General features: G+C 36.0%; 1 protein-coding gene across 5 annotated transcripts in view; it reads left to right on the forward strand.

The window, feature by feature from the left end:
* Positions 1-13,544, forward strand: part of LOC113513209 (uncharacterized) — a 56,141-nt gene that overhangs the window by 35,165 nt on the left and 7,432 nt on the right. For all 5 annotated transcript variants that reach the window (XM_052903568.1, XM_052903571.1, XM_052903569.1 and 2 more), the window contains 8 exons: positions 418-548; positions 894-1,011; positions 1,776-1,894; positions 3,391-6,535; positions 6,987-7,143; positions 7,746-7,926; positions 8,664-11,161; positions 11,693-11,868. In XM_052903568.1, coding sequence (XP_052759528.1) covers positions 418-548; positions 894-1,011; positions 1,776-1,894; positions 3,391-6,535; positions 6,987-7,143; positions 7,746-7,926; positions 8,664-11,161; positions 11,693-11,868 — 6,525 coding nt within the window. The remainder of the gene's footprint in view (positions 1-417; positions 549-893; positions 1,012-1,775; positions 1,895-3,390; positions 6,536-6,986; positions 7,144-7,745; positions 7,927-8,663; positions 11,162-11,692; positions 11,869-13,544) is intronic.

Raw genomic sequence — 13,544 nt, forward strand, 5'->3', positions numbered from 1 at the left:
GGAATTAAAATCCCCCAATTTGACACTATTATTTGTTTGTTTTTTGTTTTCATTGTCAGTATTCGTTAGTGTTGTGACTTTTAGGTTAATATAGTCGCTTGAGTGTTACTTACGTAACGTTTATTTATTTATTATTATTATTTAGAGAGATAATATAGTTTTAATTTCGATAAGAAAATATATACCTTGTGTGGACATGACAATTTTTGCCAGATCAGCTAGTGTTTATATATTTAATATGTATATACATACACATATATATATATATATATATATATATATATATATATATATATATATATATATATATATATATATATATATATATATATATATATATTTACACACATAAATTGAAAATGTCGTTATTCCTTAAGTTCTCTGTTTGTAACCTATTTTTTTTTATTTCATATGCAGGATCTTCAACAGTATTTGACTGTGAACCGGCCCAAAATGGCAATATTAAACGAGAGCGGAGTACCATTGCGACTAATGTGCGACGTGTCATCGGCACTCGCATACCTGCACTCGAGAGGTTATTTGTACGGGTATGTAAAATACTAATAATTTGAATTAAATAAATACGTATACGTTTACCAACGCAGACTGTCTGTTAAGTGTAGCGCGTCACATAAGAACACATGCAATATAGCGTTGTCGATCTTCCGACGACGTTTGATCGATGCGCAGACAACAGAATAGATGCCGAACCTAAAGGAACTATTGCGGCTTGTTAAACGAGTACAGCGCCATCTAGTACCTAATTAAGTAATGCTTGTACTATGAATAATATACAATTCACAGACAAATTTAAAATCGTTTTTGTCAGCAAACTGTAACAGCTACTGGGCTGTAACAGCCTATTAACACTTTTATCTCTTTCGATGATGCAGGGAGGTGTGTTGCGACGCGATGCTGGTACGGCAAGCGGGCAACGATCCAGCGACCGCTCGTGCCGTACTAGGCCGTTATCTCACCGCCGCGACCCCACCGGCCCGACTACCGCACACGGTTGGTATCACGATTCACTACACTATATACAATCTATGTTTTTTTTTTATATACTTGACAAATAAAAAAATAAAAACAGGCCACGACTATAATCTCTAGTATTGATTCAATATATTTAGAATTTAGATCGTTAAATCCTCTGTCAATAAGTAGATTGTGGATGTTAGAGATCATATATTTTATATTAATTTTTTCGTTATTCGTTAGTTCGTTATACTATCGATAGTTAGAAATAACTATAGCCAATTTTAGTCCCCTATCATCTTAATTTTGCGAATCTAATCTGTGGCGAATTTAAAACAGCTATTATATTTAAATAGTATTTTTCTCAGGGGTTTCTACCGTCCATCTTAAAATCTTTTTTTTTTATACAACTTAGAATGGCAAACAAGCTGACGGCCCACCTGATAGAAAGTGATAACCGTCGCCTATAGACATGAGCAGTACTATGGATGTAACAGAGTCTACTCTTTCGCCCATGATACCTCCCATGCGTTGCCATTCCTGAGGACTCAGGTGTTATTCCTCTGTACCCAGTAAATTCACGCCATATCCCACCCTTCAAACCGAAACACAGCCGTGCAAACATAACTGCTTAACGGTTGAAACACGAATGGGACAGAGGTACCCAAGCAATCGACTTTTGTACAAAGTCTCCCTCTGGTAAATCTCAACGTCCACAAGAAGACATTATCGGCCACGAGAATCTATGGTATAAACCTTTCTCGAAGGTATCCATATTGAAATTATTTTGTTTTTTGCAGGCGAGTACCGAGGTGTGGTCGCTGGGCTCGCTGGTGTGGAGCGTGTGCACGTGGGGCGCTCCGCCGCCGGAGCCGCCGCAGCCGCCGCCCGACCTGCCCTGCCCCTATCGGAACCATTTGTAAGTACTTGCATTATCAGAAAGTACAAAGTTACCGTTATCTGTAATCAAGTGGATGTGATACATAATATGTATATATAATACATATTGTAAACAATTATATAATTGTAACATAACGTTTTAATTGTTACCTATTTGTCGCTGGAAGAAGGTAGTATCTATGATATAGGCTCGGCCTAGTATAGATGCTACTGGTAAATCATATGTGTGATGCGTATTTAACAAAAATGTAATTGTTTATAAGAAGAATAACTGTAACTACTTAAGTTTGTGTCAATAAAATATATTATTATTATTATATTATTATAAATATAATATATAGATGTTGCTGTATAAAACCCATCCCTATTTGCCACTCTTTGGCAAGCTAAAGTTATAAACGGTCTTAATATATAAAAATACCCACTCACAAAGTTCGTTCACGCTAATCTTCGAAATTTATCAATCGATTTTGTAAATTAGTATTGTTTGTTCAAAAGTTGAAAAATAGAATAATTTCTATCCCAATAAATTGCACAGTTGTTGAGAACATACTGTCGCCACATGCCCTCCCACACTCTCAGAAAACGAATCTTAAGAGACTGTTAGTTTATAAAAATCCATTTTACATATTCTTTTTTTTTCCAGTCAGGTGATTACAAGCCTGTATTTACTATGATTTTATATGTTACTGTCATAGCTCTATTAATATTATAAATGGATGTATGTTTGTTTCTCTTTCGCTCAAAAACTGCTGAACGGATTTGAATCATCTACCCTAAATTTAATACGTAGAATACTTTATGTACTAATACACGCAGACGAAGCCGCGGGATTGTTCTAACATTAATTTTAATGAGAGTTACTACTGAGTTTATATTTGGGTTTGTTTGTTTGAGAAACAATCTAAGTTTGTGCTTCATTAGAATCGGAGACATGTGACATTGACGGAGGTCTCATCCTTGCCTATATCATTCCCATGTTTAGGAAAATAGTATTTCATACGGAAATAGAAACACGTACTCGACCAATATATGCAAGGAAGTATATGTATAATGCGTGCTATTATGTACTTTATTTATTTTGTATTTTTTGTATTATTTATTTTATGTATTTATTTTGTACTTTATTATAATATAAATAATATTATAATAATGATGTTATCAATGTAAACTAACATTGATTAAATAAAATAATAATACAATTCTTTTTAATAATCAAATGTATGAATAAGACAAACAATATTTATTGTAATATTGTTTTTTTTTTTTTTATTTACAACATTTATTTACAAAGTATTTTGTTTTTAAACGTGTTATCTACACTTAATATTGATTATTAACCAAATCAACATAATAATTACTTCCATGAACAAAAAGTAATTTTTCCACTAAAAACAGTTTCGGAGTTTCGGTCATATTTAAATAATCTGGTAAATATATTATTTGCTAGATATATTTTAATTAGCTTATAATACTTTTTACTATAAAATATATATTTTTATTTCTTCCACTCAGATACCAAGTGATGCAACTCTGTTGGAATCCCAACCCTGATGCGCGTCCGACATGTGCACAAGTGTACGCACTGATCAACCACCTGTATGCCACACATACACGGACCAACTCCGCCGCCGTCGACGACGGTTACGGCAGCAGCGACTTCGAGGAGCGTTGGCAGCGGCTCAAACCGAACTCCATCCCCGTCATAGACGAACACATCGCCATAGTCCACGCCCCCTCTACTTCAATGGCGTCGCATTTCACCGGCTCAGATCAAGACTTCGATAACACTCCCACTGTACATGAATCGCTCAGTGTCGACATGGATACGGCTGTGTCGCGATCAAGCAGCATCATGTCGGACAAAGATCCACTTTCTGTACAAATCAAATCGGAAAGCCTCACGAATTTACACGGTTCATTGGAAGATGTACGCAATATCTACCTCACTCACAATGAGATGGCGGTTCTTGAGTGTCATCAAGGCAATATTAGTCTCGATGACAGCAGAGAGAAGGATCATGATTACTCAGATAGTTCCGTCGACCCGTGGCTTAAGGACATCATTGCTGGCAGTCAAGACGACGTCAGCTACTATAAAGATGTTAGCGACGTTATTAAGAATCTCGACAATATTCTGAATTCAGAAAAGACTTCGAGCTCCGAATCAAGTCATCAGGCTAGTCCATCCAGAGATAATTTGAGTTTAGACTGTAAAACAGACTGTCCAATGCAATCGAGTATGGTCAAATCACCTGGTATTAGTAACTTCCAAAATATCCTAGTAACTGGGTTTGACACTAAGTCTGATAGTGAGCCGTGTGAAGAGGATGATATTGACCGTGATACTATTGGTACTTTAAGTCATTCATTCGAACGCCATAGTGACACGACCAGTCAGCACACTTTAGAAAATATTACGCCCATTACACCAATAAAAGATATAAATTTTATATGTGAAATTGTAAATGAAATTGAAACAGCTGCAAAGGATAATCTTATTAATGATCATGTTGAAGAAATCATTTTCAAAGAAGAATCCAAATTACATTTAGATACTGCTTCGCCAATAGGTAATGTAGTTAATAATGCTAGTAATATACCCAAGTTGAAAGAATTATGTGTAGCCTCAATGCCTAGTGTAAGTGAAACAAATATTGAACAATTGAATGTAAATAAAGACTGTGAAACACCTTGTGATAATAAGCTAACTGAAGAAAGGACTGAGAAGGAAACCGATACTAAGTCAATAAATGATACAGAACTATTAAATGCAAATGCTATTCCTAATACAGAAACAGAAGATATAGAACCAATAAAACATCCTGAACAATTAACTAATGTACAAGATGAACTCTTGCCAGAAGTAATAAATGAGAAAATTCCTATAATAAACAACAGTTTATTAAGCATTGAAACAACAAGTGATTTACAGAAGGAAGAATTAACAGATGTTAGCTGCAATAAGGAAATTGCTGAACCTCTTGAATTACTTGATATTGATCTTACTAAAAATGAAGGCGAAACTAATGATCTCATTTCAACTGTAGAAGATAACATAATAGAAATTAAAGATACAAAAAACGAAATAATTTACCATGAAGACATGGAAAAACCTGATATGACAGAAATAAAGGAAAATATTAATTTACTAACAAATACTAATGCACAGACACCTGAGCCAGTACAAAATTTTAACAATAGTGAAAATAATACTGATAGTATTTGGGCTGTGGAAGAAGTTGATAATATGGTACAACCTATAAGTAATAATGAAAATATAGCCATAACGCAAAAAATGCCACCTGATACAGTACAAAATTGTGTTCACGAAACATTTCTAATTGATGCTGCAGATACAAATATTAAAAAAGAAAAGAATGAAATTACACCAATTAGATCTGAACAAAATGAAATAGTAAATAAAACTTCATCTGAACAGTCAAATGACAGTACTGTTTATATGGATCTCATTAATAATACGAATAGTGGAATAGTAAAGAACGATACAATGGATAGTAATGTTAAACAAGTTATTAAATCTTGTGTTTCTTCACTGCATAAAGATATATCGAATGAAGAAACTTCTTGCTCTTTAGTTAAAAACGATTCGACCGTGTACTTAGATTTGCCCAGTATGATAAAACAGACAGATGATTTTTTGCACTCAGAAAAGACACTTTGTAGCCAAAATGTAGAGTTTAAAGATATCTGTGTATCTAGCACACCTAAGAGTAGCGATCATCGATCCACAGACGAAACCTTAGAATGCTCTATTAAAGATGATAAATCCGAATTGTTATCAGAAACGAAAATACCCGACTATGGTCCAGGAGTGACACTTACGAAACTGGAACAAAAATGCGTCCCTGATGGCCTTAGTCCATTCGAATCGCCGACTAAAAGTCACCACACCGACACGTATGATGAAAACAGTTCTGTCGTTTTGGGACCCTTTGAGAACTGCACAATAGAGTTATTCAAAGGGATAAAATCTATTGATATAATAGACTTACCCAAAGAGGAGCTGTTAGCCTTTTCATCAAATTTTAGCGAAATTAATCTCGAAACACCGTCGCCATTACGTGACGGTAACTTTCTAAACGAAGTGCCAGATATCGTCCACGATGACGTACAGTTTGATGATGTAGCAACTATAAGCGACCGGAATTCCGAAAAAGAGCTACCGAGTGAAGTTAATACGGAGGAATCTGAGATACAGTCTGCAACAGAGAAACATGTTTCACCGTCGACACCTCCCAATTCGCCCGGGAACTTTCTAGCGTCGACATCACAGCAGAAATACTTAGTAGATATAGATCTGAATCCTCCTGCAGAAGCCACTGTAGCGGAATCCGACTCTGGCCTTAGTTCTCTACAAAAAGAAATTGAATTGAATCAGATTGAATTGCAGATTACTACAAAGCTAGCAATGGCTGAGAACGAAAACAACTTGAATATTGAATATTCGAGACCACTTACCGTAGAAGGTCTCGTATCCGAGGATTCTGATTATATACGCGACAGTGATGAAGTACCTGAATCTTATTTAGCTGGTAATGGAGGATCCGTTGAAAACTTTAGAGAAGGACTCACGCTGGACGAGGAGTGTGTAAAGGCTCTTAGAAATGAGTTGGAATTGAAGTTACCTCTAGCACAGGTGAGTGTGTTTTTTTTTTTATAATAGTAAGATTGCAGTATTGTTACATTACTCCATAACTAATATTTATGGATACACGACGGTCAATATCGCATCTGTAATAATGACAAATTGACAAAATAAGTTTTTGTCAAATATCGACCTAAAAGAGTAGGTTTCGAATCGAATATATGTTCTATAGATTTCCGTTAGTGCATGCATGGAAATGAATAGGATCCTGGATATCGCTGTCTTGTTCTATGTCAAACGGAGGGTAAGATAAGCAATACCACATCTTTTGACAGATTCGTTTATCATTTTTGTAGAAAGCAAGAAAAGAACATGTTATAGGATGCGACACATCACAACTTTTCGTTTATTTATAGTTTTTTTTTTCATATCTTTATTGATTTCTTTATGTGGTGTTTAAAAAAAAATATAAGCAATGTACCAACGGCGGTTTGTGGCGCAGGTGTCGGGTATCGAGCCGACGGGCGCGGGCTCGTCCTCGAGCGGCGAGTGGGAGCCGCCGCCGCCGCCCGAGCTGGTGCTGGCCTACCCGGGCGCACTCAGCCCCATCGCCGAGGAGACCGGCCTGCAGCTCTCCGCATACGAGAACGACGCCAACTGTACGTACACATGGACCACATACGTCTAGATAGAGTCACTCAATACAAACACTTTGGCTAACATTTTTATTCATGTGTGTGTGAGTGGGGATATCAGAATGTTGTTTCTCTATGAGTTAAAAAATATGTGTATTTTAAGGTTGAACAAAATCATCACAAAATTTTCACATTTCTATTTAATGGGGTAGATCGGCTATCATTTATCAATAATTGTGCTTGTTTTCACCATAAACTTTGATTAGTCTCTCGGAATAGACTTTCATATAATATGTATTCATAATAATATGTAATAAACACACTGATAAACTCTTATACATGTATATTAGTCTAATACATGTAAACATCTAGCCGATTTGAATTTTTTTCCAATTTATTTGGAACACAAACAATAGGCTTCGTTTTATTTAAAAATATTTGTCAGCCAAAATGTACTCTTGACGACCTGATTTCTCACATTTATAGAACAGTATGTAAATGATTGTAATTTATCTGTATGAAAAATGTTGCCAAAATAACTAAAATTTAAACAATTACATGAGAAATATAAGCGAAGACAGCATAATTGATATGGGTGATGTAAACGTATGCGTGTCGCTGTGCAGGGACAGCGTCGGCGGCATCGTCGTCGGAGAGCTACCCGGAGCCGTGCAACAACTGGACTGAGGAGGACGCCACGCGCTGCAGCCGCTCCGCCTCGCCCTCCGCCACCGCCACCTACACGCTGCCCGGCCTCGACCCGCACCGCACCTACACGCTGCACAAGGACGTCACCACCAGCAAAGAGTTAGTCATCATTTCAGCTTTAACTGTCCACTGATGAACATAAGCCTCCCCCTATCGGGGAGGTTTTGCCAGTAGTTGCCACGCTTGCCAGGCGGATTGGCAACCGCAATTAGGCTTTTAGATATGTTTTAAGAGAGATGCTGCTGTCCATCCCCCACCCTCCTTTGGTCTCTTCTTACGGCACCTACGGGAAAGGAAGAGGTGGCCTATTTTATACTGGGACCACATGGGAAAAAGAGTTAGTACTCGGAAGTTATTTTTTCAACCTATATATAATAATTTAGATTTCCCAATAGCAAAGTTTTGCATATATAATATTTAGAAACGGTTTTCTTTTTTAAAGACGAGGGTGTTAAAATAAGATATATGTATATTTTATTATATGAAATATTATATATATTGTGTTTTGTAACAATAGTTACTACTTTCCATCAAGCAGACCATCAACTTGTTTGCTTTTTTTATATAAAAATAATATTTACTTGCTTCGTAACACAGGTATAAAAAATGTATTTATTTACTTATACTTTATTGTGCACAAAATTTATATTGTTATAATTTATATAAAATAAAGATGGATAACAAGCGAGCTAAATTCTGTAAGAGTTCTCTTCCAGCAAACCCTGAGTGGAAAGGAGCATTAATTACCAGCGGGCAGTATGTGTACAATAAGTAGTGAAAACAGTTTAGTACTAGTACTATAAACTAAAATATTCTAGTAACATATTTTTTTGCAGAATAACAATGAGCGCAGACAGTTTGAATGCCAGTCCACATAAAGAACCTGCAACAGATGTACATTCACCAATCGATGACAGAACTTATAATAAAAATGAAGAAGAACATGAGTCCAATTGCGAGAGGATTTCACAAGTATCTCCATTTTTATTGAGCCCTACCACTGATACATCAGCTCCCGATACGACCGATAACGTCGACAACGGCACCGGGTCCACTCTATCTCGAACGACAGTGCCCACCGATGCTAAAATCTCGAAGCCTTTTGACACCCAATGTTCGTCAAAAGCGACCAGCATAGATTCCTGGTGTTCGAACGATACCCTTTACAATGTAGAGGAAAACTTCGACGATTTAGCTATGGACTCCGACATTCCCGCAGAGCATGAACCTGAAAAGGAAGACGAACACAGTGAGAGTAGCAATACGTTAACTCACAATGATGATGAAAAAGAGTTGAGCCACTGTTCTACTTACATAGTCCACGATAGCAAATCCGAAGCATGTGAATCGTTTTCTCCGGATTCTATTACCGCGAACGACAACTATACGTACACAAAGGCGAAAACTGAAACGACCGCAGCGACTCCGTCCATCGTTACAAAATCTGAAGTGGATTCCACGAAAAATTCACAAACAAAAGAAGACCTAGCTTATGGTACATTGATCTCAGGTTTGCCGTCTTACTCCAATTGTACAACAGAAGTGCTGTCAGTTGTTGATGACATTTGGAAATTACAGCAACCGGAGCTAGTGAGAAGATCACCTATAGGAAATGAAGTGCATTTGACACCACCTAAAATTATGGACGATGCGGAATGTATTGAAACTAGTCCTCAATTAACTATACAACCTAGTATTAAGAAAATGGATAGCGTCGAGATTTCTTGTTTACAAGACCAATTGCTAAACAGCCATGATGGGTTAGAAAACATCGAGAACCAAGAATCAATAAATAAAATTAACGACAGTCCCAACTCTAACTATAAAGACATGACCCCCTCCGTTACAAGTACACCTATAACAGGACAAATTGGAAATGAAGATGTTGAAGCCATACCTATAAAGCTGCCAGATATTAAAGCTGAATCACTAGAAATGAACATACCAAATTTCCAAGTATTTCTACAATCAGCCGAAATAAGACCTCAAGATATATCATCAAATACAAGTAATGAGTGTACTAGTAATATTGATACAGGCATAATATTAGAAGGTGACAGTAAAACTCTAAGTAAAAATAGCAACAAAGACAGCGTGGCAAATACAGAACGCACTCCATCATACTCAGATTTCGAGAACTCTGCTATGTGCAAACCTCAAGATGTACATTCGAGAGAAAAGTCTAGTCAAAGTATAGAGAGTGGTATTAGTTCTGAAGAATTCCGGCAATTTGAGGACTCTGTGAGACAGAGACCGCAAGATCTCTCTTCCGTAATAGATGCAAGTTCCATGTTACTGAAGAGTGAGAGAAAGTCTAGTGAACTTGCAATGGGCAGTTTGAAGAAAGTAGATATTGATCAGGATAGGCAACCTGAAAAAAGCCACGATAATAAACCTATACAACATATAACTATAAGTCCGCCTAATAATATAAATTTAAATGAATCTCATATTAATGTACCAGTTAACAATTTTTTAATAGATTTTGCTGAAGAAGAAATGGATCAGCCTCATTCAATAATAATTACAGAGAGCCCCAAAGAAGTGGCTAAAGATAGCCCGAATAGAACTTATGACTCTCATACAGCAACACCGCTTTTAGATCTTAACAACACCTACGATTCTCATGAAAATCAGCGGATTAATATAAGAACTGAAAGCGATGAACATTTAATAAAACCTATTGTGAATGGAGTAGCTGAAAATGATCTCAATGAAGTTAAAAAACCTAATTCATTGGAAGCCATTGAAGATAACGTACAAGAAAATAGTCATAAACTACAGGAAGATAATTTTGAAAAGAATATAAGCCAATTGAATAACGAAGGAGCCCCTAAAATAGAAGCTGTAGACGAATTAACACAAATTATCGAGCCTGTTGTAAATAACTTAACTTTATCTGTTTCACCGAAAACTGTTATAAACGGATCATTTTCAAAGGAAAGAAATAATGAAACTGAAATAAAATGCAATGGCAGCAGTGAGAAGTACGCGACAGTTGAATTTCTAAACGAAACATTCGAAGAACTGCTGGAGAGCAATGTCGATGACGAGACTAAAGATTTCTGTGTTAACGATAAATGCGAACAAGTGTTTAATCAAGATCAGCCTCAACTTAAGTCTGAAAATAATGAATCTCATCTTGTAAATAAAATAATCAGTAGTCCTAAACAGAAAATATCTGAAAATATAGATTCACAAGAGGTTGAAGAAGTAAACACGAATGGCGTTGACGATAAATTAACGTCGGTCACTGAGAATTTCTTACTGAATGAGAAGAAATTCTGTCAGTTCGATTCATACCTTCCACTGTTGAGTGATATCAGATTCACTGGTGAGTAAATAGATTTCTATGTATTTATTTCTTCATAACTTTTATTTCATCAATGTTACACAAAATTAATGCAGTGTATCGGATACCAGAGGGAGACTTTGTACAAAAGTCGATTGCTTGGATACCTCTGTCCCATTCGTATTTCAACCGTGAAGCAGTTGTGTTTACATGGGTGGGATATGGCGTGAATTTACTGGGTACAGAGGAGTAAAGCCCTCAGGAATGGCAACGTATGGGGGGTATCATGGGCGAAACAGTATACTCTGTTATGTTCATGGTACTGCTCATGTCTATAGACGACGGTTACCTTTTTCCATCAGGTGGGCCGTCAGCTTGTTTGTCATTCTAAGTTGTATAAAAAAATATACAGTTTAAAAAAATAAACCAATTATATATTGCCAAGAATAATATAAGTAGCCTTTTTGCAAATATTCACTTATAGTTTGTAACATTAAATCATTAAATCGCGCTAAATCTTGTTTCAACGCAAATACGAATTTGCTAATAATAATTTTACAAAAATTGTGTCAGGTCCAGCAGAAGAAATCATGACTACGTCATTCACTCAAGATTCGCCAACGGAACCAACGTCGCCCGAGTACGAGCAGGACAGCAAACCAGACACCGCTGTAGATATATTGAAAGAGTGGGACAGCGATAGCGATTCGCATTCCAGCAACTCCTCCAGCGGCGAGTTCATTTGGAAGGTAAGAGAATTATATATACAGTTTTGGTGTATAATATATTATAGCTATATTAATATAACCTTTGATTTTATTATAAAATTATTTATCTGATTCCATTTAATAGATGCCAAAATCTTGCATACTTTAACTATAAATTTATAAAAAATATTAATACATATAGTTTCTCTATATTTTTTTCTTATTTATTCACTTTTTTTTTTTTTTTTGTTTTATTCCATTTTATGTGTTTTGCAATAAATAAATCTTTCTAAATCGCTGTCGCAATAAAAAAAAAATTCACAATCTGACGGAGATTGGCTTTATTCCATAATGATAATTATTTCATAAGAAATGTAAAATTTGTATTATTTTAAGCGTCGCGTTGTTTAAACATATTTAAATTCACGATCGGAATGAGTCCCGATCGTAAATTTAAATTGAATATGTGAATTTCCTGTGTACAATATTTATGCTATCCTGTAAAGAAATATTAGATTGAAAATATATTTGCTTCAGACATAGTTAAATTAATAACAATTGCCAACTGGTATACCGAGGAATATATGTGCTAGTTGTGTTGCAAAGAAATACTATGAAGCGTTCACATCGGGTGTATAATCGGCTCCTGCTATGAAAGGAATGTATAAAATGTAAAGAACCTTTTTTGTAGAAAAGAGTATGAACGTTTTACGATTATACTGTAACGTATTATTTTTTTAAAATGTGATCAAAAAAGATGTGTAGGCCCCAAGACAAAGTACAGACCAATCTATTCATAGAATCGTTTTTGCTAGCGAGTCCAAGAGATAGAATGTTTAATGGATGAAAATGAAGCAGCAATCCCGCCCGTGTAAACGGTATACGCCGGCGGGGCACCAATGAGGGATGATAAGTGAGGATGAAAATAAATCACTTAGCCCGTCATGATGAATATACCTGGAATTCAACATGATAATTTCCAAGGCAGGTCACGTGGAGGTCGACCTGGTTGGGTATATTGCTAACAATGAGGCCCTTAGTCTCTATTACTAACAATCCCATCGCCCCTGAGATAGAATGAGATAGTGACGTTCGCTGTCTCGTTCTTTTTCATGTGAGCACTGACCCAAAGGATTCTCAATCAGTCGATTCGCTTGTACTTTGTCTAAGCGGACTAGTCTTCAATTTACACTGGGACTGGCAATGCCCTTGCTCAGAATAGGCTCCGTAATATGCCCTAGATGTGATCGCAACATTAAATTTATCAATCTAATGTTTAAAATATTACTTGTTCTGGTGTGGGTAGCATCTTTCCTCGCTTAGTGGACGGTTTGATGAGATTTAGTAACCTTATATCTAGAGCTACAATTTAACTCTGTAGTCTGAAAATAAAAATATGTACTGCGTTGTTTATAATTGATGTACTGTAAAATGTCTCGCATATAATTTCCTTAGCAGGTTAGACTATGGAGTTAAATTGATTGATTGAAAGTAAATAGTGATTAATTTAAAGGAAAGGCTCTTCGCTTTTTATACCTAAAGTATATTCTTGGATCCCCTGCTCTATTGGCAAGCTTTACCAGTGAACTCTACATTACTAGATTACAATTTACTAATGATTATTTGAATGCGTTAACTTCTCTATAAATCTGTTTCAAGACAGTTTAATTTTTTTTTCAGTCTTGCCAAATGGTCAGGGGGTTTTCTCCTTTAATATC

This window comes from Galleria mellonella, unplaced genomic scaffold (genome assembly GCF_026898425.1).
Source record: "Galleria mellonella isolate WM207_F2 unplaced genomic scaffold, CSIRO_AGI_GalMel_v1 utg139, whole genome shotgun sequence".
Lineage (NCBI taxonomy): Eukaryota > Metazoa > Arthropoda > Insecta > Lepidoptera > Pyralidae > Galleria > Galleria mellonella.